At 45.8% G+C, this 26,585-nt stretch overlaps 1 protein-coding gene across 1 annotated transcript in view; it reads left to right on the forward strand.

Annotated features, from left to right (window-relative positions):
• GFPT2 (glutamine-fructose-6-phosphate transaminase 2) overlaps window positions 1-24,094 on the forward strand; it is a 41,046-nt gene extending 16,952 nt beyond the window's left edge. The window contains exons 6-19 of the mRNA XM_016147762.2: window positions 583-717; window positions 2,893-2,954; window positions 6,028-6,107; window positions 6,625-6,742; window positions 10,323-10,486; window positions 12,032-12,127; window positions 12,210-12,307; window positions 12,585-12,705; window positions 14,687-14,844; window positions 15,009-15,123; window positions 17,866-17,993; window positions 19,949-20,116; window positions 21,897-22,058; window positions 23,235-24,094. Of these exons, the coding sequence (XP_016003248.1) occupies window positions 583-717; window positions 2,893-2,954; window positions 6,028-6,107; window positions 6,625-6,742; window positions 10,323-10,486; window positions 12,032-12,127; window positions 12,210-12,307; window positions 12,585-12,705; window positions 14,687-14,844; window positions 15,009-15,123; window positions 17,866-17,993; window positions 19,949-20,116; window positions 21,897-22,058; window positions 23,235-23,279 (1,650 nt within the window). The 3' untranslated portion in view covers window positions 23,280-24,094. The remainder of the gene's footprint in view (window positions 1-582; window positions 718-2,892; window positions 2,955-6,027; window positions 6,108-6,624; window positions 6,743-10,322; window positions 10,487-12,031; window positions 12,128-12,209; window positions 12,308-12,584; window positions 12,706-14,686; window positions 14,845-15,008; window positions 15,124-17,865; window positions 17,994-19,948; window positions 20,117-21,896; window positions 22,059-23,234) is intronic.
• Window positions 24,095-26,585: the final 2,491 nt, after the last annotated feature.

Genomic DNA, 26,585 nt, shown 5'->3' on the forward strand with positions numbered 1-26,585 from the left:
CAGCTCATTTCCCTCTGGAAACGGAGTGAGAACCACTCTTGGCCCCGTCCCCACACTGGACGTGAACCTCAGGCCCAGCTCAGCTGCCTCCCCAGGGTCTTGCTGGAGGAGCTAGCAGGGCATTCATGTTCACAAGGACAGCTACAGATTCACAGAATCAAAAGAACACCAACTTCCTTTTATTAAAGTGCCTGCACTAAATTATCGATTCGTACACCAAATGGAATGTGGGGTGGGAATGCAGATGGAGAGGATTGAAAGGATGAAAAAGTTGTGGTGTTGGCTGGGATGTGGGTGGATTTGACTCAACCTATTTGATCACTTTAACTGCCATTATTTTGCAATGTCCAGATTCACGGCAAGGACGAGCTTCTGAGGTGGGATGATGTCAGGGAAAACGGGAATGACTCAGCCGCATTACGCTGTGTGATTCTGGAAAACATTTCTCATCTCTTTCCCGTTTTCCTTGTTCGCGCCTTAAGTTACTCCTAGGGCAAGTCATAAGGGAGGAGTGGGAGCAGGGCAGGCTGGAGTTACGCAAGGACCCTTATCTGACACTCTGTGTCCAAACAAACATTCCAGGAAAGCAAAGGCTATGAGTTTGAGTCAGAAACAGACACGGAGACCATCGCCAAGCTGATTAAATACGTGTTCGACAATAGAGAGATCGAGGACATCACATTTTCCACACTGGTCGAGAGGGTCATTCAGCAGTTGGTGAGTGACAAGTCCCACCTGTCTAAGTCATCCCTTCCTTTTTCATAAGCATTTATTAGGAAATTTATGTAATGTACCTGAAGATTCAAGTTGGCTCATCTACAACATCTGGCTGTAAGATATTACATCCTTGTAAAATTGGGAGAAGTTCTAAGGTTTTGGTGGTAAACTACAAATAGATGTGCCTCGCCTCATTTTAACACCTCTGAATTTGTGATTGGCCTTCTAATCTGTGGCTTCTTACAACTGCGGGTTGCACAGAGGACCTTGGTTGTAGCGGTTCACATTGTCATCTTTTCAATTGAGTTGTGTGTGCTGTTAGTTTCATACCCAAGCTGTGTTTGCCTGATGTTGGAGACTTCAGATTGTAATGTTTCATCCTGTTTCAGTAAACCAGTTATTCGTTCTGGGGATGAAATGGCCCATATCCTTCCAGAGTGGATGGAAGGAAGGTGGAGGAAGTAAAGTGAACAAGTGTAGAACATGGAGTGGTGTGAAGGTAGAGGAAGGGCGTAAAGATATGTCCCAGTGGGGCAAGAAGGTTGCCATTCCCAAGGGAACAGTGAGTTTTGGAGATAGGAGACATCGGATCAGGTCTGTGAGCTGAAGGGAATGATCCAGGAGAGAGATTCATGGTGTCCCAGAGGGCTGGACCCACGGAACAAAATTCCCACAAAGGAGCACTCACTGGGGGGATTGTCCAAGAGAGGCCCCTCCTTGGACAATTATCCAAGCTGCTTGTCCAAGACAGAGGCAGCCTGGAGACAGTGTTCAGGGCCTAGACTCCAGAACATACTTCATCAGAGGCTCTCCCTAGTGTTTTCAGAGTTGTTTATAAAAAACCCTTTGCTCTGTGACTCCCACCTAGGGGATCATAATTTAGAGGACATATTTCTAAATAAGAGTCTGGTGCATAAGTAATATACAGCCTAATGCATGTTAGCCAACTTGGCTTTGCAGCACAGGACTTCTCTTCCATTTATAATTTAAAACTTCGGAACTACCTTCCCAGTGATGACACCAGCAACTTCTCTTACCTGAAGCAACACAGGTCTTTCTGGCTGAGAATGAGAAGCGGATTCTATTCAGTTCTACTTCATTGTCTAAAAAACCACCAGAATAGATAGGATGCTCGGGATCTACCTGTAGGCCCCCTGTTTAGGGCAGTGCGAAAGGCCCTTAGAGGCCTGGGGATGCTGACTCTGGGTCCCTCTGGCTGTGTGACTGAGTTGGCAAACTTGCCATAGTGGTGCTGGCTATGGGGTCTTATGTCTGCCCAGGGTTCCAAACCTGGGGGGATTTCACATGGAAATCCTGATTAATAATTGGTTGTACATAACCTGAGTCTACTAGCATTGTGGGAAATCAGTACAGGGTAGTCAGAGCAGAGGAGAGAGTGTTATGCACCAAGGATTTAAACAGAGGGAGCATTTAGAGTCTTGAGTCAGGAGAACTGGATTCCAGTTCTGGTTTGCACAAACCAAAAGCTGAGGCGCAGAGAAAATTGAGTTATCACCGTAGAAATAATAATAATTACAAAAATATCTCATGCTTTTATTTACTGTCCTCCCTATATGGCAGGCACTGTTCTAAGCATTTGAAATGCATTGGCTCACAGAAGCTGTACTAAGTAGGACTACTGTTCTCATTTCCATTTACCATGAGGAAAACAAAGCACAGAGAAAGCTGCAATGTTGCCCAATTAAAGAGCGGAGCCAAGATTTGAACCCAGGCTCTCATGAGTGTTGAGCTAAGTGCAGGTCATGGATTAGCCCCTTTGATCCCCACAATTACCCCCTGAGTAGCTACTGTCCTCAGAGGCCCTGTCCCTGGTCCTCACCTGTCCCCCCTTCTAATGTACCAGTCCACCTATTCATCGCAGAGTTAGAAATCATTTTTTGTAGGCTTAGGCAGCTGTGGATGCTCATAGTGAAATCCTCAAGGTCTGGTTTTTGGTACTTCAGCGTGGTCCCATCTACTTTGCTTTCCCCTCTTGACGTCCCCTGCACTAGCTGTCCTGCCATCAGTGCTTCAGATCAAGCATTACCAGCATGACCCAGGAGCGCTCACAGTGAAGAGAGGCCCAGGGAGACCCATCCAGGGCGGCGGGCTGGGCAGCAGTGGCTTGGCTTAGCAAAAGCCAGTCTTTCCTCACTCTTTGCCCTGTGTTTTCAGGAAGGCGCATTCGCATTGGTTTTCAAGAGCATCCACTACCCAGGAGAAGCTGTTGCCACAAGGTGAGGCAAATGTGTTTACATTTCCAGTAGCAAGTAACTAAAATAAAATCACTTAGCTTGAGGCCCAAGGAGCTGTAGGGCCTCTGGAAAACTGGAAGGTACTTGCTCTAAGGGACTACTGTAGCTTGGCCACAGAGAATGTTCACCACCATCTCTTCAGCCAGAGTTTCTGGTTTTTTAAAAGAGAAACCAGAGAGTTGGATTTTTATTTGAAATTTCCAAATTTTTAGAGGTTGAAAACAAATTCAAATTAAATATAACAGGGGCAGATCCAGCTTTCATGGGTCTTGAAGCCTATATAATTTCAGGGACTCTCTTTAGTAAAAGCATGCAAAATTATGAACAAAAACGAACATTGATTTGAATCCAGTAAAAAAGAGGCTTCAGAGGCCCAGAGCTTAAGCTTCATCACCTTCATGGCAGGGGTGTTCCAGGAATCAGCCAAGAGGGTGGCTTCAGCCTACATATCCCTCTGTAAGAGCTCCCAGGGTCCCTAGCATTATGGAATCACAAAAACAGGTGTGTGAGTACCATCTTGTTATTTTATATTTAGATGGGTTGATTGTCCACTCATCCATCTGTTTATTTGTTCATCCATCTGTCTGTTATCTGTCATCCATCCGTCCATTCATCCATCCATCTATCCATCCATCCAACCATTTATCTACCTATCCATCAGTCCATCTGTTCATCCATCCATCCATCCATCCATCCATCCATCCATCCATCCATCCATTCATCCATCCATTTATCCACCTATCCATTCATCCCCATCCATCCAACTGTCCATCTCCCAACGAATATTTGTTGAGCATTTATGCTGTATGTGGCCCTAGGGACCTAGTAACACCAGACCTGGTCCTGCCCTTAAAGACTGAACATGTGTGCAGGAGGACAGAGCAGGGCAGAGATGGCGATGCTCTATGATGGGGCCTGGGGTGGGAGGCAGTATACTGGGGGCCTGGGGGAAAACAGGTGTCAGCCTGGAGGAGGCAGGCAGAGGGACCAGCATGGGCAAGGGGCCCAGAGCAAGTATGGCACCTCAGAGACCTACAGTTAGGCCAGAATGCAGGCAGAGGCAACATTGGTGGGACTTGAGGCTCTTCTCGTCTCAGCATGTGCTTATTGACACTGCTATGTGCCAGGATAGAGAGATAGTGGTGAACAGATCACGTGGACAGTGTCCCTTGAACCTTGAGGGCTGGTGAGGAGTGGGAACGTGGGCAGAGGTCCAGCCCCGCAGGTTCTCAGATGCCCCGTGGGGTTCAGGCTTCATTCTGAAGGCACTGGGGAACCACAGAGAATGTACCTGTGGGCCTGGAAGATGGGCCAGAGGTGGGGAGGCACTCTCTCTTGCAGACTGTTTAAGTATGTAGGCAGGACACGATATGAATATGTTATATCTTAATTTTTCTCTAGGACATTTGGAATTAAATTCCTTTAAATCATAGAATTATATAATACCAATTGGTCTCTATCAAATTTAGAAATCCCTTTCAAAATCTGATATTATGATATTACTATTTTAAATGAATGCAGAAGACAGTGTAAAGAAGCAATAAAGCTTTCTTTCTCTAAATTGTCTATAACTAATGGCTGTGTAACTGCAGGACAATTTTGGGGATGTATTGAGAGCATTATATGTCACAAAGTCTGGAGAAGCCGCAGATCTCAATCTATAAAAATTTGGGGAAGACATTCACCAAGAAATTTAGATGACCATGGTACTTTCTCACTGTCATAATTATAAAGACTATTTAATCTAGTTCCCCCATTGGACCAAAACTATGTCTCTGATTTGCTTTAAAAATGATAAAAGATTGTCCAAAATATTCAAGGTGCTCACAGAACCTTCTTCAAAGACACAGACTTTGTCCCTCAACTTGGAGAAATCAGAGTACGGTCCAAACAAATCCACACTACTAAAAAACAAGGTCTCTTATTGATGAAGATGTATTTAGGGCCGTATTGAGTCAGGTTAACAGACTAGACAGGTGTATGTGGGCTGGACTAAGGCTAACTTAATAAATCATTCATGAGTTCATTAATTTAAGTTAGCGAGAAACCAGTTAAGGTAAAATATTACCCCATTGTATTCTAATTAATATATTTGAGACAGTGCTCTTAAATGGTCTTATTTATATAGTCTTAGTGCTTTCTTTATATTAACAATTTAAAATGTAGGGGCAGAAAGGTGCGTGTTTTCTCGTAACTATCAGAACTGGGCCTGTTGCCATCTGAGGTCTGCCCGAGAATTGTAGGTCTTGAGTGAGTGAGTTACAAAAGTGAACTGCTTATTACGCTGCACACCCATTGTGAATTTGGTTTGCATGCTGTAGTTTATAAGAATGAGCAGAGAATTAGATTTCAGAGGCAGGATGCCACTAAAATCATGGAATAATACCTTATGTACAGCTGCAGAAGTTGCAAACCGAAAGGAAGTATCATAAATCACTTTACCGAAGACTGCCTTTTGGGCTGGTGGCCAAGCCGAGTCGGATGGGGCGGGGACAAGAGACCTGAGTTAGGGTCTGTTGCTCTATCAGCTGCAGGAATCTCCCAAGGCTTTGCCTTCCTTTATAATGGAGCTACCTTTTGCAGGTGGGAGATTCGAAACTTGGCCTCAGAGGTACCAGCACTTTAAGTGGCCCACAAAGTTGAGCAACCCAAGGCCAGTCAGCTGAATGCCCCCCAAAGCTGGAGAACACCTGAGCTAGGTGAAAGAGGCCCGCCCACATCAGAGATGGGAATGGAGGCAGATAGAGACCTCAGTTCCTGCCAGGGCCTAACAGGGACTCAGCCTCTGTGATGCCAGCCCCGTGTGGGGACTTGCTGCACAGGGGGTGGCACCATGGAAGCGAGCTGGGGTGCTCATGCCAGCCTGTTGGTCCCTACTCCAAGCCTTGGAAACATCTTCCTGTGGCCAAAGAGTTCATCACATGAGACCTCAACAGGACACTTTGCTTCAGGGAGAGGGCTAAATGTGGGGACCGATCCTCAGTGCCCAGAGGACACCTGGCCCCATCCTGGGTGTCAAGGCTATGGCCAACCCCATTCCCTCTTGTCCCTGCAGGAGAGGCAGCCCCCTGCTCATTGGAGTGCGGAGCGAACACAAGCTCTCCACAGAACAGATCCCTATCCTGTACAGGACGCGTAAGTCCCTCCTGGAGGACCGCTCTGCCCGGTTGCAGGCAGCCCTTCCCCCGCCCCCCGCCCCGGAGACGCGATGCCCTTGATGCCCTCGCTGTGCCTGGCAGCCCGCACCAGGCCCACAGTTATTTATAAGTGGCATTGTAATTGCCATTGTAATTTGCTGTAGTCTTCATGTCTCAGGCCACTGAGACTTGGCTCCATTTTTCCCCAAACTTTTTTATTATGGATATTTTTGAAGGTATACCCTAGTTGAGGGAATGGCACGTGGCTCTGTTATTTTCAGGCACTCATGCCCGGATTCCAGTGTTGGTTTGGTCTGTTTTGTTTGCGGCCTTTTAAATGCTCTTGCACTGTTACTGTGCTATTTGGGGATCTTTTAAATGATTTGGCTGACACAGCCAGAGCTAAAAATTGCAAATTTCTCCCACACATATTCAAAGGGAATTGGGCTCCATGCTTCATGTTATTCAAACAAAAGAGTTTAACAGGATTTGCGACCTTCTCCTTCATTTGCTAGGCAGTATTGAGAATGCCAAGAACATCTGTAAATCAAGGACAAAGAGGCTGGACAGCTCAACCTGCCTTCATGCTGTGGGCGATAAAGCAGTGGAATTCTTCTTCGCTTCCGATGCAAGGTAACTTTATTTCCTTCCTTTATGAGGACTATATGATCAAGAATGACTGGCTGCACCCGCCTTTTTTTTCTCTGGGCTCAGCGAGGCAGGGATGACAGCTCTCGGTAGCCTTCCTCCCGGAATCCTGGCATAGTGAGCACCTGCATGGCTGTCATCAGCAGCCCTAATGACCAAAGGCCAGGTCCGCTCACCTACACAATGTTTGGGGCCTACATTGAATAATTAGATTAGTTGCCAACATTTTAAAATTGGGAAATTTCACATAAAAAATCTGGATTTCTAGCTCCTTCTGAGCACCCTGGGTGGCACTCCCTTGGCGTTGGTAGTCTGGAGCTGCTCAGACACCGAGTTAGATGTTGGATTGGTTAGAGAGAACAGGCATCTCTAGGCCTTCCATTACTCTGCACCCCACCACCATCACCTTTGTCTGAGTCTGACCATTTGTAAAAGACAAAGCCAAGGTTTAAGGTTTTGTCCGATGGATTCCAAAGTCCATGTTCTCATCAATACACAAAACAGTAACTCTGAAATTTGAGAAAGTTGGCTTCATACTCATTTTAGTATAAACAATTTATATGCACACATATACACACAGAAAGGGCCAAAACACTTTTCTGCCAGCTGAAATAGAAAACTACCATAAACACCACCAGTACCCACTTCGTTCAAACCTTTATTAAGCCTCTTTCCCACCAATCTCCAGTAGGGCCTTGCTGTGAGGCAGGAGGGGCACCAGGCAAGGTCTCATGGGACACACGCAGTAACGGGAACCTGTTTCCCCCTCTAACACTGAGAGGAAGGGGCAGTGCTTCCCCAGCTGCATTCCTTCAAGCACCATTTCCATGAGAAGCTAGTATTATTTTATTGATTCTAAGACACAGTTATTTATAAGTGGCATCTTGCCATTGTAATTTGCTATAGTCTTCATTTCTTACGAGTGTAAAAAATAATCAAAATCTTGAGATCAGCATTACCTTATAGTCTGTGAAACATGGTAGATGCTTCTCCAAAAAAAGGAGATGAAATAATTATGTGTAGGCAATCTGATGATATATATTTAAAATCTTACTGGAAGACGGTTAGAGCTAATACTAGTGGCTGGTTAGAGAATAAAGGTTTGGAAGTCCAATGTGCCAGTGGTAGCTACTAACTCGTCAGCCGAAAGGGGGTGGCGATGGGTACCACACTTACCTGGGTCCCTCTTGCGCCTCCTTACCTCACTGGCACAGTAGGCTCTGCAAACCTTTGTTGAAGAAAAGTGATCTATGTACCACGGCTGAAAAAAATGTTTAATCTCTTAAAATAAATTTTGATAAAAATAGTCCAGAACCTGATTAGAGAAGACCATGAGAAACAGAAGTTTCAATCAAGAGCGAGAGTCCACATTCCTTGGCTGGAAGACCTAATATTATTCTTAAAATTTAATTGGTTTAAAATTAATTTAATAATTAAAAATATTTCTTAAAGACATCAGCTTCTTAAATTAATCTGTAAATTCAATGCTATAATTAAAATCCTCAAGATTCTCGTTTGTGTAGGTTTTTGGAAGTTGAAAAGGTGACTCTACAATGTAGGGCGTATAGACAAGAAAGCCCACATGTATTGAAAAGAACGAATGGCAAGGCTGACCCTCCCAGATACGAAGAAACACTGTGCTCTTGTGATGACAGTGGCCAGCATGTGCTGTTCCCTTAGGCCAGACAGTGTGCTGAGGGCTTTGCCAAAATGGTCCCATATAATCTTCACACAGACCTCTGGTGAAGGCACAGCTATCATCTCCCGTTTCACAGATGAGGAAGCGGCATGGGCTCAGAGGGTTCATAGCTATGTTGCCCAAGTGCACAGGACCTGTAGGAGAGAGAGATGAGGATTCCACCTCAGGTCTAACTCCTAGGCAAGTACTCTTAATGACTGGATTATACTACCATCCATTTTGTAAATAAAAATAACCATTATATTTAAACATACACGTATACGTGCACACATAAATATATGTGTTAAGCTTTGTCTGGAAGGCAATACAATATAAGCAGCATTTATCTCTGGGAGATGGGAGCAGGCCCAAAATAGCCTTCCTCTTGTTAGTTTGTGCTTTTAATTTTCTTAGCAGTGGCCATATATCGTTTGAAGTATTTTTTCCAGTGCAGCGGCTTCCTGTCTCTCTTCATCTTTCTTCTCTAGGCTCCATCTGGAGACAGCGCCTTCCGCGTCATAGAATAGTATTTCTCTTTAAGTTTGCATCAGGAGTTTTAAATGTTCATTTTTTTGCACAGGACACGTGGGTGTGGCACCTGGTGCCAGTGAGGGTGTTTTTCTCCCTTGGTCCTTCCAGCACCACCTTCGTAGTTTTCACCATACCTATGTACCACCTGTGCTGTTGACTACCTAACTTTCTTTTTCATTTACCAATTTTTTTAACTTAATTTTTTTTTTAATTCTATTGTCATCTCAAGGGAAAAGTTATTACTTTTCATGCAGAGAAAGTTATTATAAAAATAAACACAACGACCCCACATTTTATTAGTGGACATATTTTATAGTTTGCTTTTAAGCCTCCGCCTACCCCGTTTTTTCTTGCTGTGTATATAAGAAACTGAGTCATGTGTTCGCTTTGGCAGGACCATATACTAAAATTAGAAGAACCTGAGTCATTCGTCCAGATGAGTTTATCCAGATTTTGCTGAGTAAGCCCCTTGTGGCATCATTTAACACTGTCCTCTGCCCACGATATTTCCTTTCAGTGAGAGTTTACAGGTGTTTAGAAGTTAAATCTCCTTCCGTTTTGGCGAGACTATTTCATAGGTGATGTGTCCTTCCATCAGTAGGCACATATGTCTCACTGCCTGTCTTTCTGTGCTGTTAAGATTTATCAGGGGTTCGAGTATTACCAGCCTTATCCATCCATTATAAAGCTGCTCTCAGCCTTTTATTTCTTGGCTTCGACAGCCATTGACGGTCCTTGATTAGAACTGTTGATAATTAGGAGTTTATAAATTAATTATTCTAATTCTGTCATTCCCTTTTTTATTAGCTCTGTTCCTCCTATAAAAGAAACTTGCCTTCATAAATTATGTAGTTATTCTGGAAGAGAGATCATTGGAATGGCAATGTTTCATTCTTTCCCTTTACAATTCAGAATAATGTGTTGGTTCCCAAGCATTCTCCAAAGGTGGCATTGTTTGAATCCTGATTTGAAAAAAGCAATTACAAAAGGGCATCTATAAGATGATTGGGGAAATTTGATCATATTGGATATTTGATGATATGGAGGAATAACTATTAATTTTAGATGGTATTGTAGTAAGTTAAAAATGACCTTATCTTCTAGAGGTGAAAGCTAAAATGTTTACACATAAAATAATATGACATCAGGGAATAGCTTCACAATAATTCTGGGGAAGACAGTAGAGAAGTTTGAATTGATGTTTGTAGTATGGTGTCTCTGTCCCTCCCTAAATGCCATCCAGTGCAGTGATATGGACCCACGCCTGGGAAACAGTGAGTGGCTGCTGTCTTGAAGCTGTCAAGCACAGTCGCCTCTTGTGACGCCTGTGTTTTTTGTTTTTTGTTTTTGCCCCAGTGCTATCATAGAACACACTAACCGGGTCATCTTCCTCGAGGACGACGACATCGCTGCAGTGGCTGATGGAAAACTCTCTATTCACCGGGTCAAGCGTTCGGCTAGTGATGACCCATCTCGAGCCATTCAGACCTTGCAGATGGAATTGCAGCAAATCATGAAAGGCAGGTGTCCTCTGAGGCAGGGATCCCCAAACTCCAGACCATGAACCGGTACCGGTCCATGGCTTGTTAGGAACTGGGCCGCACAGCAGTCAGTGAGTGGCGGGTGAGTGAGCAAGAGAAGATTTATCTGTATTTGCAGCTGCTCCCCAGAGCTAGCATCACTACCTCAGCTCCACCTCAAATCATCAGGCATTAGATTCTCTTAGGAGCACCTGTCCCTAGTGCCAAAAAGGTTAGGGACTGCTGCTCTGAGGGTCCTCCTGCAGCATTCTCAGGGGACAAACGTTCTCTGGGGAAGCTTCTGAGACTGCCTGGGCGGGCACCACAGCCCTGTAGCCCTCTGTGGCCTCCAGGAAGAGGCTTTGGGTGGTCTGTGGTTTGCACAGCTCAACGGGTATGGGGAGCCAGACTTGGATCCTCCAAGGGGACTTCTGACTATATCAGGAGCCAGGTCCCCCTACTTGATCTGAACAGTCCATCACTGCATCCCTTCATCTACTCTGGGACACATTCTAAGCCCCAGGCATTATTTTTCTGGGTGGGAGACCTGCAGTGATGGGGAAACTGGACCCCTTTCTCCTTTTAAGGAGAGTCTCTCTTCCTGCACCCACGTTTATGTCCCTGTACCCTCTTCTCCACAGGGCACCAGGGTAAATTTTTCAGAATATGAATCAGACCCTTTGTCCCTCTGCTTAAGGCCTTCCAAAGGCTTCCTGCTGTTCTTAAAATCCACCATCCCACATATGTAGCCTGGCCCCATCTCATTCTACCCTTTCCCCACCACACCTCGCCCACCCTGGCCACTTCACTGTTACTGATGGGCCCTATGCTTGCCCCTGGGGGTCATTGCACTTGCTTTCTTCTCACAGGACTGGCTCCTTTTGATCATGTCTCCTGAAATGTCACCCCCTCAGAAAGCCCTTCCTTGATCCCGAGTCTGTGATGGCTCCACCCATCCTCACTTGTCTTATTCGCTTCATGACACCCTTTGTACAAATCCTCCGCCCTGTCTGTGGACGCTGCCAGAGTATCAGTCACAGCCCTTGTCAGGGGCCTTGACATTCTGCAGCCTAATCATCCCTTTGACCTCATTCAACCCCATTCGAATGAGAGCCCAGGACATGTACCTGCAGTTTTATTTAGTACAGAAGCGAGGAGGGTATTGGTTAGAAAGAAGATGGCCTTTTTCTTTGGGCTTGCTTAGTTTGTAATTCCCTAAGTAGGTGGGTTTTGGAAAGTAAAGCATTTTACTTTTCAATGGCCCTGCTAAGAGCACTGGCCACACATTTATTGCCCCCACTCTCCCTCCCTCAGTGGAAGGGTTAGATGTGTAAACTGAGATAATAATCCTACCTGGCCTGCCTCCCTGTCACATGTCACCATGAGCATCAGGTGGGATGATACCTGGGGACTGCAATCTGCAGTGGCCTTGACATGTGTCTCTCTGACCAACTGCATAATGACTTTTTGTCTTGATTAAAAGTTAAGTAGTGGAAACATAACTAAGTTAAAACTGACCTGTCTTGTTGATGTTGCTTTGAGCAGGTAACTTCAGTGCATTCATGCAGAAGGAGATTTTCGAACAGCCAGAATCGGTTTTCAATACTATGAGAGGCCGGGTGAACTTCGAGACCAGCACAGGTAATCCTGCAGCCACACCCTGGGCCCCTGCCCTGTCCCTGTGTGGTTGGGTCTGCGCTGACACCCTGTGTGTGCCCTATAGTGCTCCTGGGCGGCCTGAAGGCCCACTTGAAGGAGATTCGACGGTGTCGACGGCTCATTGTGATCGGCTGTGGAACCAGCTACCACGCCGCCTTGGCGGTAAGTGCAATGTGCTAGGCTCTTGACAGCGCTGGGGAGGCAGTGGCCGCTTAGGACAAATGCATCTTACATACTCTCATGCATTTGGTCTTCCAACTTTGGTATGTGAGCCAGCGTGAGAGCTGGCCCCTTCTCCTGCAGTGTGGCCCAGGAGTATCTGAAGTTTCTTCTTCACTTGGCTAGGAGGCTGCATTTTACAAACTGTCTCTAGAAGCCCCGCTGCTGGACTCCCCATTGTGTCATGACTGACTTTAGTCCCCGTTCTTGTTGGCTTCAGACGCGGCAAGTCTTAGAGGAACTGACTGAGCTCCCTGTGATGGTTGAACTTGCTAGTGATTTTCTGGACAGGAATACGCCTGTGTTCAGGGATGATGTTTGCTTCTTCATAAGCCAATCAGGTAAGGCATACAGGTTTGCATTAGTTCACCTCAGGGTTCTGTCCTCTTCGTAAGGCACTATGTGTCTCCCTTCCTTCTTCATCCAGTCACATCTATGCACTGATGCTGTCTCATGCATCTTGTCATTTAACCCTCAGCACCATCAGTTACTGTCCCACTTTATAGGGAGGGCCATACAGCCAGGGCCTCCCACTCCTCCTGGTGTTTCAAGTCCAGGGCTTAAGGGACCATCCATCAAGCTGCCACAAATGTGTGTTGGATTTAATTGAGAAAGTTCTTCAGAATTCTACTGGTTCAAGATCTACATGAGTGCTATGCAGTGCCCACACCATCCAGCAGGGGGCAGCCTGGAGACACAGGGATCCAGGGCAGAACCCAGGGAACCCCAGCTCAGTAACCCCTCTGAGTAGCATCCTTACACCAGGCTTTTGCATTTGCTCTAATTGGGCAGGGCAGAGGATCAGGGAGGTGACCCATGGCCACATGCTTGGAATCCTTGTGAGCTCTAGGAAAGTTTTTAATTAGGGAAATTTAATTATGGTTTTTAATTTTAATTATGGAAAATTCCAAACCTTTATACTAGTAGAGAAATTTCTGTAAGGAATTGCCTAGCCTTGGCAATGATCAACTCAGCAGACTTTATGTCATCCATATCCACATGAGCCCCTGCCCTCTGCTGGGTTTTGAAGTCAATCCCAGACATCATGTTATTTCATCCATAAGTAATTCAGAATGTACCCTTTATCAGTAAAAGAAAAAATATAAACACACCATCATTATCATGAATAAAACAGTCACAACAATGCCCTAATAGCTATTGGGACTTTCACTATTGCTTTTGGAATTTTTTATACCATTTATATTTAGATGACAAGATAAGAAACACTAATACAGACACACTCACTGTCTGACTGAGCATCTTGTTCCCAGCTGTTGCCATGTGACTTTAGTTGCCAAGGTTGCCTTTGGTTTATGATCCTATAAGAGCCACTAACCAAAGAATAGAGGTGGATTTAACATGAAAACAATGCAGTGGCCATTCCTGAGTACACAGAAGGGGTTAAAGGTTTCATTTTGTTCAGCCCTTCCTATTAAGTTAAAAAATACTGTACCAAAAGCTGAGGAGCCGGGCTGATGAAACTAGAACCGTCCTGCTCCCCACCTCCAACCCCCAAGCCCCACCAGCGCCAAAGAAGGGCTGTGTGATGCCCTGGTGAGTTTGATGCAAGTCTGAAGAGAAGGAGGAGGAAAGAATTGGGTCGTGCAGTAGCACCAGCCTGCACTAGTGGAAGAGCTAGGACACCAGTAAGAGCAGCGGCTGCCCGAACATCAAATAAGTTTGATTTTATGGCCTGGATCACATTTAATTTAGTTTGAGTTCTTTAGGACTTACAAACATAGGAAGTTTGTGCTGGCTTATGCATGAACCTATTTAAGTAGTTTTATAAAAATAATTTTTGTCCACACTGGGAGGTTGCAAGAAATGTTTTTCTTCAAAACAAGATTTATTTGAGAAATGCCATTTGGGGGTCATTCTTGCTTTTTAAATATCAAATCTCAGGACATTCTGAATAAGGGAACTTAGAGCTATAGAAAGGGTGCTGGAGGCCAAGCCCATTGGCGGTGCTGATTGCATTACTGCAGCACATGGCCTTGAGCGAGTGAGGCAATGATTTCCTAGTCTCCGAGCTCCTCGTCCTCAAGGGGGAAATGGGGATGAGGCCCCCACGGGATTGCCATAAGAATCCACGAAACAGTGGATGAGAAAATGCTTGCCATATATATAGCAGTGAAATCTTGAATCTAAGAATCAACCAGCAAAATTGTTGAGTGGGCACTTTCCTTTCTGAGTGCAAATGGGCTGTAGCTAGGCACCAATTTCTGTGTGAGACCAGGGAGGAAATCAGTGGGGGCCAGGGCTGGGGCTGGCAAGGCCACGGACTTGTGAACACACAGCTGAAAAGAGGGGCCTGTGTGGCAGGTGAGACTGCAGATACCCTCTTGGCGCTACGCTACTGTAAGGACCGCGGGGCCCTGACGGTGGGCGTCACCAACACCGTGGGCAGCTCCATCTCCCGAGAGACCGACTGTGGGGTCCACATCAATGCCGGCCCAGAAATCGGCGTGGCCAGCACCAAGGTAGGAAGAACCACGTGCGCCCCTGCCGAGTGACTCAGTGAGTGGACGGGAGGTCAGGAGGGGGCCCAGTGATCTGCGAGTATCGCGTGCCTACCACGCGCATGTTCGCCCCCTCCGCCGGCACCGCTGTTTGTCCACCAACGCCCCCATTTGTCCATCCATAGGCTTACACCAGTCAGTTCATCTCCCTGGTGATGTTTGGCCTGATGATGTCTGAAGATCGCATTTCACTACAAGACAGACGGCGAGAGATCATCCTTGGCCTGCAGTCATTACCTGGTATGTCCCAAAATGCAACTTTCCTTACTTTCAAATCCAGAGGACTATTCTGGGCTGCTCTCTTCCTGACTCTGTCAAGAGCACTATTGATCACTCCAACTCCCCTCCTCACCACTATGTGCCTGCTCCCACCTCATGGCCACAATTGAAATCCATGTTCCTCCCAGGCCCTAGAGCCCTTCACGTAGCACCCCTGCCACCTGCGACCTCAGCGCATTCCCTCCCCGTCCTTGGGGGCCTTGCTGACCTTTGATCCCTAGCAATTCCAAGCTCTTACCACAGGGCCTTTTCACTGGCTCTCTCTACTGAAACCCTCTTCCTCCAGCTCTTGAAACAGCTGACAGATTCTAATCACAAGTCTCAGCTCAAATGTCACCTCCTAGGAGGTGACTGGCTGCCCTGACAGAGGTTCCACCTCCCTGCCCCAGCTCTGTCTATGAAATGTTCATTAGGCAGTTTCATTTCTTTATATATATGCTGTGATCCAAAATTACCTGTTCACTTGTTTACTGTCTTGTCTCTGACAACTAACATGTCAGCTCAGTGAGCACACGACCCTATCAGAGTCATTGGTGGACACGAGTGCCTGGCCAGGGAAGGTACATAGTAGGTGCTCAGGAAATACCTGAGAAGGAGCACATGGTCTCAAGCCTCTTTTCTGTCCCAGACGGCTCCTTCACAGTCTCACCAAACTCCTCTTTTGCTGGATCCTATCTTTAGCCGTCAGTGAGATCCAGTGTCTGTCACACAAAATCATAAGCTCTTTGGAGGGACCATGGTTTTAGTCATTCAGTCATTCAGTTATTCACTTGTTCACTCATTCACCCCACACAGTTTTTAGGACCAGCTGCCTGGCCTGAGGCCATCCTGGGACTGCCAGGATAAGCAGCAACTCCCTTCTTTCTGGCTTCCTAACTAGAAGCCAGGGGCTACCCCCTTAGAAGTCAATGGGGAAAGCCACCATCGACCACACAAAGCCTGGGGATCTGAATCCAGCCAAGACCACCTGCCGGAAATTTACTGACAAGGAAAGCATTCTTAACTTGAAGCCAGGTAGTAACCCTGCGAAAATAGGACTCTGTCCTGATGTCTAAGTTGGCAGTTCTCAAGATGTGGTTCCTGGGGAACTGCACGGCCCTTGCAGTAAAACTATCTTCACAATAACACATTATTTATAATAAGATATTTTTGCCTTTTTTGCTCTGTGGACATTTGTGAGGCAATGGTGGCCACTGCCTTACCACACTTCAAAGCAGAGGCACCACACTCTTCTTTAACTACCAAGCACCCAGTTTCACCCAAGAATGTCCTTGATGAAGCAGTAAAATGCATATGTCTTGTTAAATCACAATACTTTTTAATATCTATGTGACTAAATGGGAAGAATGTTTGAGGTGCTTCTGCTGGACCCTGAAGCCTGAGTGTTGTTTCAGAGAAGAGTGCCTTGTGATTGTTTAAGTGGCAAGCTGACGTGAGTCCATCTGGCAGGCATTTTCTCAAAAATGAACAAAGTTAGCCTGACCCTTCAAGAAAATAAACTGACAGTATTTGTTACTAATGATAAACTTCAAGCTTTCAGCCAAAACTTTGGATTTGGAGAAACTGGTATCTGTCATCATGAGCTTGACCACTTTCCCAAAACTCGAAGGCATCTCCTTCGATGAGATCAGCGTGATTTTAACAAATGGGATTTTTTAAAAAATGTTTTATATTCATTTTTGTATTCATTTTTAGAAGATTTGCATAACTCAGTGAGCCAATATTTTCCAATTGACCAATGCATGATGTTACACAATTATGCACCTGTAAAAGATCCATTTAAATAAATGCAAGATAGCCAATACGTTTTAATGTAACGAGATAGGAAAGGTTTATTGATATGATTGCAGATTCCACATTTGCAACTGCTCTTTTAGAAACTGTTGCTTCTTGAGTTTATTGTAGTATCGAGGAGCATTCACAATGATTTGGAAAAGCTATGTAAATATACCTCCCTTGTCCGACTACAAATTTCTATGAGGTCCAATTTTCTTCCTATACGTCAATCAAAAGATTGTATCACAACAGATTGAATGAGGAAGCAAATATAAGAACCTGTCTTTTACTGAAAAGTCAGACATCAAAAAATTTGCAAAAGACAATGCCTCTCTTCTCACTAATTTTTAAAAAATATAGTCAGTTTATTATCATTTTTATATAAATGAATAAATATCTTTAATGTCCCCATTTCCAATCTGGTAAATATTGGCAAATGTAACCCACAAAAACAAAGCCTCTTAGGGATTCACAATAATTTGTAAACATTTACAGAAGTCCTGAGACCAGAAAATTTGAGAACCATTGATCCAACTTAGGATGGCTTTGTCTTGGGACACAGCATGGGGCCTGGACAAGGGACGTTGATTTGGAATGGCACCCCTGTACTTGGCCAGCTGGGGATTTAATCTGTCTGAGTCTCAGTTGCCTCACTTGTGAAATGGAGCTAAAAACAACACTTCCCTAACTTACCTTACATGCATGAGAAAATAGGAATCACTATTCCAAAAAATCCCAGCTGCCCATAACCCAAGTTACTTCCCATAATCCAAATTTAAAACCCTTTTAAATTAATGCGAGAAAGCCAGTGTACTAAGTGATGTGAGCTCCCAAACCTTGTCTTATACACCAGGATTTTTTTTTTTTGCAAATCTTGCTTTGAAATTGATATGACTGGCTCTCCCCTCTGCTGTGTGCATGCTTTAGAGCTGATCAAGGAAGTGCTGTCACTGGACGAGAAGATCCACGACCTGGCCCTGGAGCTCTACACGCAGAGGTCACTGCTGGTCATGGGGCGAGGCTATAACTACGCCACGTGCCTGGAAGGAGCCTTGGTGAGCCCTCTCTTCCCAGCCACCTCCCAACCGAATTATGAGGGCAGGAATGGGAGACGCCCTGAGAAGCCAACAGGAAGGAAGGAGAGCAGGGCACTGGGCCAGGGTAGGGGGCCCTTTAAGGACCCTTGTGAGGCTGCACTGAGCACCAGCTCATGACCAGGTGTTTTAGCCCTGGACACATGTGGATAGGGGCTCCCAATCTTTATTCTCCCAGGATAAAGGAGCAGGGCACCCTTGGGTGAGCCCCGGAGGTGTCAATTTGTGTCAGGCTCTATCTGGATCAGCCCATTTTTACCTCATGAGCATCTTATGAGAGAGTGGCAATTATCAGTCACATTTTTCCCAGGAGGAAAGTGAGCCCCCACAAAGTTCATCCCGTTCAAGGTTACATAGCAGAAGTGATCGGCCTGACATTTGAACTTGAGTCCATGTGGACTTTGCCTTTTTCTGCTACTGTCAGCAGCCTGTATGGGAGGATTTGACCAGAGCAGAATTGTGGGGTGGGGTCTCTGAAGTTTCCCTGTCATCCCTCAAACTTCCAAGAGGAGTTGGAGATCCAGCAGGAATGAGTGTCACAGGCCCTGCATTTTTTAAATCAGTGATTGGTTGTTTGGGGGCACTAAAGATCCCTGCTGGCTCGCGTAAGAGACTGCTGATGGAGCAGGGACAAGGTACAAGAACAGGAGACTACTGAGAGGGTGGGGCAGTGCTGTCCGGGCCCGGTTTATTGCTGCCTTTTACTCACTATCCGCGTGCTCTTATGCTCTGCCCAGGTAAAAGGGAGACAGCGTCACAAGTGAGGCAACACTTGGTACCTAAACAAGGATGTCATGCATGACCCACTTTGGCTCATGTCCTCTCTCTGTGGGAGCAAGTGGCCACTCCTTCCTTCCCTCATCTCTCCCCCATCCCGTTTGAAAGACAATGCTGCTTCTGATTCAAGGAAACATTCAGAGACTATTATGTGTGATAGAGAGTTCGGGGTGGGGGTGCAAGCCATGAGGTGCCTGACCATAATGAACTCCCAACTTCCACATCCTTGCAGCAAAGGTTCTGACCCTTCCAGAGGCAGTGAGGAGCTTGGCACGTCGCTTCTGGGCAGGGAGGCAGGGGGCAGTAAAGCAAGACCTGGGTGGGGTGTGCTTTCAGCCTCCCCATGTCTCTGCCACCTGGGGGCTCAGCTGCAGCCTGAGTGCATTGGTGAATGATGCGTATTCAACCGCCTCTCCAAGTTAGTCTTTGGGAGAAAGAAAGAAGCTTTCACACTGCTGCTGGTCCAAGTCAATGGCCCCTCTGTGGTCACTCGGGGGCCAGCACTCCAGATGTCTCCAGCATCCACGGTGGAGCCACCCATCTAACAGTGCTTCTCGGACCGAAATAAATAGTTTGGGGAGAGCTGAGAATGTATTCTTCGTCATTCCCACCGGTCCAGTGACCAAGGTTTAGTGGTTACTGAATAGAATGGATATCCCTAAACATAGGGAAGATTCCAGGAATAGCCAATGTGCATGATTTTGCTTGATAGGTACATCGGGGCAACACTTTGCACATTACTAATGGTCTAGAGTTGGAGAAATGATTAATCAAATAACTGAATGGAAGTGTGTCTAGACCGAATACAGTGCCATCATTACAAACCCCGACTGTGGGGAGGCTGGGGGCCTGGAGGAAGCTAGGTTGATTGAAGTTGACTCGTACATCCAAGGAGGGTGGCTGTGCCCAGGGACTGGTTGGGGACTCAGGCCATGTGCTGGGCTTTGTGCATGTCCCGGACTGCAGCTAGCCATCTCCCCTGGACCTGGCCTTGCCAGCTACTACCTCCATGCATCCATCTGCCTTGTGACCCTGCCTTCCAGAATCATCCTTCCCCAGCTACCCTTTCTCCCTCTGGCTGATCTGCTCCAGCCCCCGTCTGCCCAGCATGACACCAATCTCACTTTGTGTTTCCCCAGAAAATTAAAGAGATAACCTACATGCACTCAGAAGGCATCCTGGCTGGGGAGCTAAAGCACGGGCCCCTGGCGCTAATCGACAAGCAGATGCCCATCATCATGATCATCATGAAGGACCCTTGCTTTGCCAAGTGCCAGAACGCCCTGCAGCAGATCACGGCCCGCCAGGTGAGGGCACCATGCTGGGCCGCGACCACCTCTCTCCTCTGTCGCACGCATGCCCACCTCACCCACTGCCTGCCAATGCCAGCTATGCGTGGGTCATGCCAGTGAGTGGGCAACACCTCACACTCTCTCCTTGGCCCTCTCTTGAGTGGTGCACACATTCAGAAAGAAACTAGCCAGCTTTCAACCATCCCACAATAGCTCCTCAGGGAGGCCCAGTGACCCAGAGTGCCCGGAGCTGTCCTGGATCTTAGGCCAGGAGACCAGAGGAGGTTCTCCTGGTGGAGAGCCCTGGGGACAGTTGTGATGCTATCCACCAGGAGTTAGGTCAGATTTCCCAGGTGCAGGGCACTGTCCTCCATGAGAATGCCTTCACCGCAGACCCCAGCTGCATGTTTGGGGGTTCGCAGGCCAGCTTCACTTCTGGAGTTCCACTAACCCCTCAAGTTCATTAATTTCCTAGAACGACCCATGGAACTCAGGAAAGCACTACATGACTTCTAAAGCTTTTCTATGCAGGATGCAAATCAGAGGCAGCCAAAAGAAGAGACTTGGCAAAGGCCTCAAAACACAAAGCATCCATATCCTCAGGATGCTTCATGCTCCCTGCACAACAGGGGGCTCACCTGAGCTCCTAGCTCCAGGGCCCAGAGTTTTTATTGGAGTTTCATTATGTAGGCATGATGGATTATCATTGGCCATATGACTGAACTCAATTTCCAGCACCTCGTCTATCTCTGGAGGTCAGGCTGATCTCTCAGTGGCTCCAAGCCCCAACCCTCTAACCATGTGGTGGGTCTTCCAGGCATGGGCAGTGCCCACCCTGAAACTATACTCAGGCCCACCATAAGTCACTTTGTTAGTGTAAACTCAGGTGTGGTTCAACAGACTCACTCACTTCTATCACTCGGAAAGCCCAAGAGTTTAGAGGGCCCCTCCCAGGAACCAGGGACAGAAGGTCAGCCCAATTCTGTATTTCACTACAGAATTGTATTTCACTATGAGTGTCCTGAGATGAGAGGATGTAGCCCCCACAGACCCATGCTGGGGGTGCCAGGAAGTCACAGGGAGATGAAATCCAATAATGTTCTTGGTTGGCTGCTGCCATGCCTGGCTCTGCACGGTGGTCCGAAAGAAGTCGTAGAATACAGCTGCTGCACTTCCTCACTTGAACCCTTCCAGTGGCTCCCGACAAATGATGACCTCAGCCTATACTATCCAGCCCCTTCCTTCTGTTTCCCACTTATGCCAGCTCTTCCTTGGTGTTGGCTGTTCCTTCTGCCCCATGTGTTCTTCCCACACACCTTCAGAGAGTTGGCGTCTCATCATCCAGGTCTCAATCCAGGTGTCTCCTTTTTGGAAAGGCCATCCCGGACCTCACCAATGTCCCCCAATCATATTACCCTATTTTGTTGCCTTTGTGGCACTTTCCTGAAATTCATCATTATTTATTGGGTTTCTTTATATTTTTGTTTTCCACCACTCACCTACGAGCCCTGTTAGAGCAAGGAGTATGTATGCCCTGTCCTTTGCAAGGCACACCAAAACCACTCATAAGTGGGTGCTGAATGATGGCAGCAGGGAAGGGAAAGAAATTTGCCAAAAAACATCCAACACTCTGTCCTTTACATGAATCATACACAGCACCCCACCCATAATTTCAAAAAAAAACAAGATTACTGTCATCAATGCAATAATGTTGATCTCAGAAACTCTGCTGTCTGTGAGGGATTGCTTCTTTCAGAGATGATCTGCATTTTGTGATTACATTTTTCTGCTTTAGGGTCGCCCAATTATACTGTGCTCCAAGGACGACACTGAGAGTTCCAAGTTTGCATATAAAATGATCGAGCTGCCCCCTACGGTAGACTGCTTGCAGGGTGTCCTCAGCGTGATTCCCCTGCAGCTACTTTCTTTCCATCTGGCCGTACTCCGAGGATATGATGTAAGTCTGGAAACTGTGCCTAAATCAGCAAAGGGCATAACCGCTGGGCTCCTAGTCCTCCTTAAATACTGATTTGGTATAAATATACATAGGAGAAATATTTTCATTTAAAATAACTCTCTTTAAAGTAACTTAACCCCCCTGAAAACAAGCTGGGAGCTGTGAGATATATAAACATCTCATCACCTAGAGGCCATGATCCTAAGCAAATTTAATATCTTATTCCAGTCTTTTCCCTGTGCCTGTAATTTTCTAACATTTTTCAAGATTATAACAAGGATGAAATTTTACATTTTCCTTTTTGAACTCACCTCTTGAACTTGTTGTTGGCAACATTTAATCCCTGCACTATATTCTACCAGTCTTAAATGTGGATTTTAATAATGATTTAGCTAGTCTTCTAGTACTTAAACTGTCTCTGATTTTTTGGAACATCAGCAGTGAACATCTTCATACATCTTCGTCCAACATTTAAGATTTTTCCTCAGTCTAACAACATTTTGAGAGTCCTAACATTTATTGTCAACTTACATTCCAGAAAAGAACCAATTTATGATCTCACCAGCGAGTGTGTAAGAACACACAATTCATTGTGCAAAGAAATAGAAGTTTCATTGTAATTTTATCTTGAGAAGCTTTAAAAAATACATAACAACACAAAAAGAACAATATAAGGAACACCCACCCGATGGTGGTGTCCAGAAGTGACATAGGCTAACCCTTTGTCGTATTTGTTTCTCATTTTTTAAAACATTATAAATGAAATATGCAGATAAAGTTTAAGCCCACTTTCTCAGCCATCGCCAGTCACATTTCCTTCCCGAACCCGACCCTACACTAACAAGTCTCATGAGTTTAGTGACTACCCTCTCAAGAAAAGTGACTATTGAGCTAGCTGTCCATAATAGCATGAATCATGTCCTTTTAATAATCTTACTGTGTGACATGTATCAGGTACATAGTAAATATTTACTTAATGAACTAAACGTTGTACAGCTAAATGAAGTTTCTGGAGTAAGAAACCACTTTTGAGATGCAGGGAGCATGTCAAGAGAGCTTATGGTTGGAGGTGACCAGGGACACTGTTTCCTTGTCTTCAGTACTCTTACAGCTTTTATAATACAGCATGTGGCCGAGATTGGTGTGGTCCTGAGCAGTTACTTTCTATCATTTTAGGTTGACTTCCCCAGAAATCTGGCCAAGTCTGTAACAGTGGAATGAGAACAAGACATACGGAAACCATCACCACATTTAATCTGGTTCAAGACCCGTCCCAGCGACACCATTTTCATCTCCTAGATCCCAGTAGAGCTTGACAGCTTCCATGTGCCTTGTACCAAAGTGCTTTGCTTACAACAGATACTCTTTCTCTGTGTCCTGAAGTCACCAGAGGAGAAGGGACTCTGTTTACAAACGGGGATCAAAGCAGACTTTTCCTACCGTGCAATAGAGATACAGCTCTCTTCCGAGTAACTGTGAACCTTTTTTTAAACAACACTAGTTAGTTTTAAAAGACAAAATATTTATAATGACAAATGTATAGCCTTTAAGTTATTTTTCTAGTATGTGGCTTTCTGTAGCCGGGGTCATGCCCAGAGTGTGCCCCCCGCCCCAGGCTACCCAGTGCACCCGGTCTCCTGGCAAGGAGCATTCATCTCAGATTTGAGCACAAGGCATTGCCTTTCAACACTTTTCTCCTTCCCCTCTGTCTTGTTGCTCCTGAATCCTGTCCCCTAATGTCAGGGAAGCCTTCTCTCCATTTTCCTGTGCCTCCTGTAAGTCAAAATCTCAGCTTCCTTCAACTTGTCTAAATCCCCCTTGTCTAAATCCCTCCTCATCACCAACTTCTGTTTCATCTTATCACTGTTCTTTTTAAGCCCAGGCAGCATTATGGTCCCTGCTCCTGCCTGTAGTAAAACGGCTTGAAATATCTGCTGCAGGAGAGTAGCTTCAGTGGGCTCCCTTGTCCTCTATTTAAAAGCGTGCACAATCGAAGTACTATGCAACTTTAAGACAATAAAGACAGTATAATTTTTTTTGTCTTGTGTGTGTTTAGATTTTTGTTAATCTTTTGATATACTTGGAATTTGAGGGTTACTCAAAGCAGGACTCAGCCGTGTCTGGTGGGAGGAGCCACATTTGCTAGTAGCTACTGGCATTGTCCCCATACCTGTGACCTGTGAGCTTCTAGTACCAACATGAAGACTTTCAGAGTGGAACAAAATGCAGGAGTTTTGGGACTCTCGGCTGAGAGTTAACAGAACAGCTGTTGGAGGGGGATGAACTACATGACACTGCTTGAGATTATTGCCCAGAGCCAGAAGGCAGCAGATGGGCAAAACACTCCAATTTCTGCCCCCCCCCCCCCCCCGCCAACGACCCTATTCTAGTCACTGATTCTATTACTACAGACAGGAAAGTAGAAACCAAAGGACAGAGTTCCGAAAGCTTGTGGAGTTGAAACTTAAATCCTTTATGAAAGCATTGTCCCCGACAACTTGCTTGGGGTCTTTATGACAGTTAACTGGTGTGTATGCTCTAGTGTCACATCAGACCTTTGTTCTGAGTTACCTATGGGTCATTGAGCAACTTTTCCATTTCTTCTTTGTCCTCCCCTGTATCACTGGGGTTGTAAACCTGGGAACTACAATTCCAAGTTAAATTCTACCAGTGAGGCACTCCTGGGAGATTTGGAAGATAGTTTAGAAATCATATTCATTGCGAAATCATATTATTGGTTACTCCTCTGGCAGAGGCAGGCAGAAGCATTACTTTAGCAGGTAGGAGGTCCTAGGCTGGTGATGATACCCCAAATTCACCCACCACTCAGTGCTCCAGGCAACAGGGGCCACCAGCAGAGGTTTCCTGGGGCTCCTCCAAAATCTCAATTCTGGGGAGCTGGTGGGAACCTCAGAGCTTTGATAGTGCTCTCAGACCTCCATCCCTCTGCCCTCTTCACAAATTGACTAGGGTGTAAGTCCTGATGGAAATGCCTTCCTAATTTCTCTCTTCCTAACCAAACCATGGCCAACACTGCTTCTGAGGTGAAGAAACTTTTTACAAGCTAGCCAGAATATTATCTGAACAAGAACCAGAAAAATGAACTTCACTCTTATGCCTGAGGTGATGACCATCCTGACTTGTGTGTTAATAACTTTTATTAATAGCGCCATCACCTTCATGTGATCTGTTACAAACAACGAACCCCTTAGTTGTGAACATGGAGGGTGAGCACACACCAGCCAGGTAAGGAGAGGACGGCATGGTCCCCGCTGGGTGGAACCATCTCAGGGTGATGGTCTGACTTCTGTTTCCCTGAGAGGTAATGAGCTCCCTTCTGGGGAACTCATGAGCAAGGTTACAAATCAGTCTTGGGAAACTGGGCTCCACAGCCGGGCTCCTGGCAAGACTGCAGTGTGGTCCAGGCACTGGACGTGCAGCAGAAGAGGGGGCAGAGGGAGTGGGCTGCTCTGTATGCCTCACTCCTGAGTGCACCATGCCCTACTGCCAGCTCTCAGGGAAACTGAGAGCTTCTGTGAGTGACATGTGTGTTCTCATAAGAATCCGGGCCAAGTTCTCCTGGGTGTTCTGTCCTTAGTGTAAGAAGATGGCACAATGGAAGTGAAGGACCTGGCGGTGACAGTCTTCTCTGGGGTAACACTACTGCAATATGGCTGAGTTGCTCCCCAGTCTGGAGCAAGGCTGTCATCCTGGGGGCACTTTCACCATCCGCCGAGGGCTCCTTGTCATCTCGTGTTGGGTCCCCTGCTTTCTGTCTCTCGTGTCTTCCTTCTGAGTTTCCTTGTTCTGACGGAATACATCCTTCTAGAGTAAAGGTGCTTGGAAGCCAAGTGTTTTGAGACCTTGCATGTCTGGAAATGACTTTATTCCTAACAACTGATCGAAAGTTTAGCTAAATATAGAATTCTAAGCCAGAGAAAAATGTTTCCTTCAGAATTATAAAGGTAATGAATGCTCCATTATCTACTTCACAGTGTTGAAGTCGAGGAGTCCAAAGTCACTCTTGACGAGCCTTTGTAAGTGACCTTTTTATTGTCTTCTTTTTGTTCCCTGTGTTCTGAAACATTACAGAGAGGTGCCTTGGTCTCTTTTCATTTAGTGTTGATTTCAGTCAGTTAGTCACACCCTTTAGGTCTGGAACGTTTTCTTGAACTACTTTTTGTGGAATTTTTTTTTTTTCTTTCTGTTTCTCTGCCCTCTCTGCTGTTCAGAGGTCGAAACTACTGGGATGGCTTTTACTCATCTTTTGTATTGTTCATCTTGTTGTCTTTTCACTCTACCAAATGAAGGGTTTCTCCAATTTTCTCTTCTAACCTGCCCACTACCAAAATTTTTCTTCATTTCTGCCAACACAGTTTCTAAGAGCTCTTTATGCTCTACATATATAAATATATATATTTTATAACATAATCTTTTAAATTAAGTCCATACTTAGTATTTTCTTAGTTTGTATCAAATGCTCTTTTCTATTCCAGGACACCACATTTCATGTTTCCTCGGGCTCTT

The sequence above is a fragment of the Rousettus aegyptiacus genome, unplaced genomic scaffold (assembly GCF_014176215.1).
Source record: "Rousettus aegyptiacus isolate mRouAeg1 unplaced genomic scaffold, mRouAeg1.p scaffold_m13_p_7, whole genome shotgun sequence".
In the NCBI taxonomy this organism is placed as follows: Eukaryota; Metazoa; Chordata; class Mammalia; order Chiroptera; family Pteropodidae; genus Rousettus; species Rousettus aegyptiacus.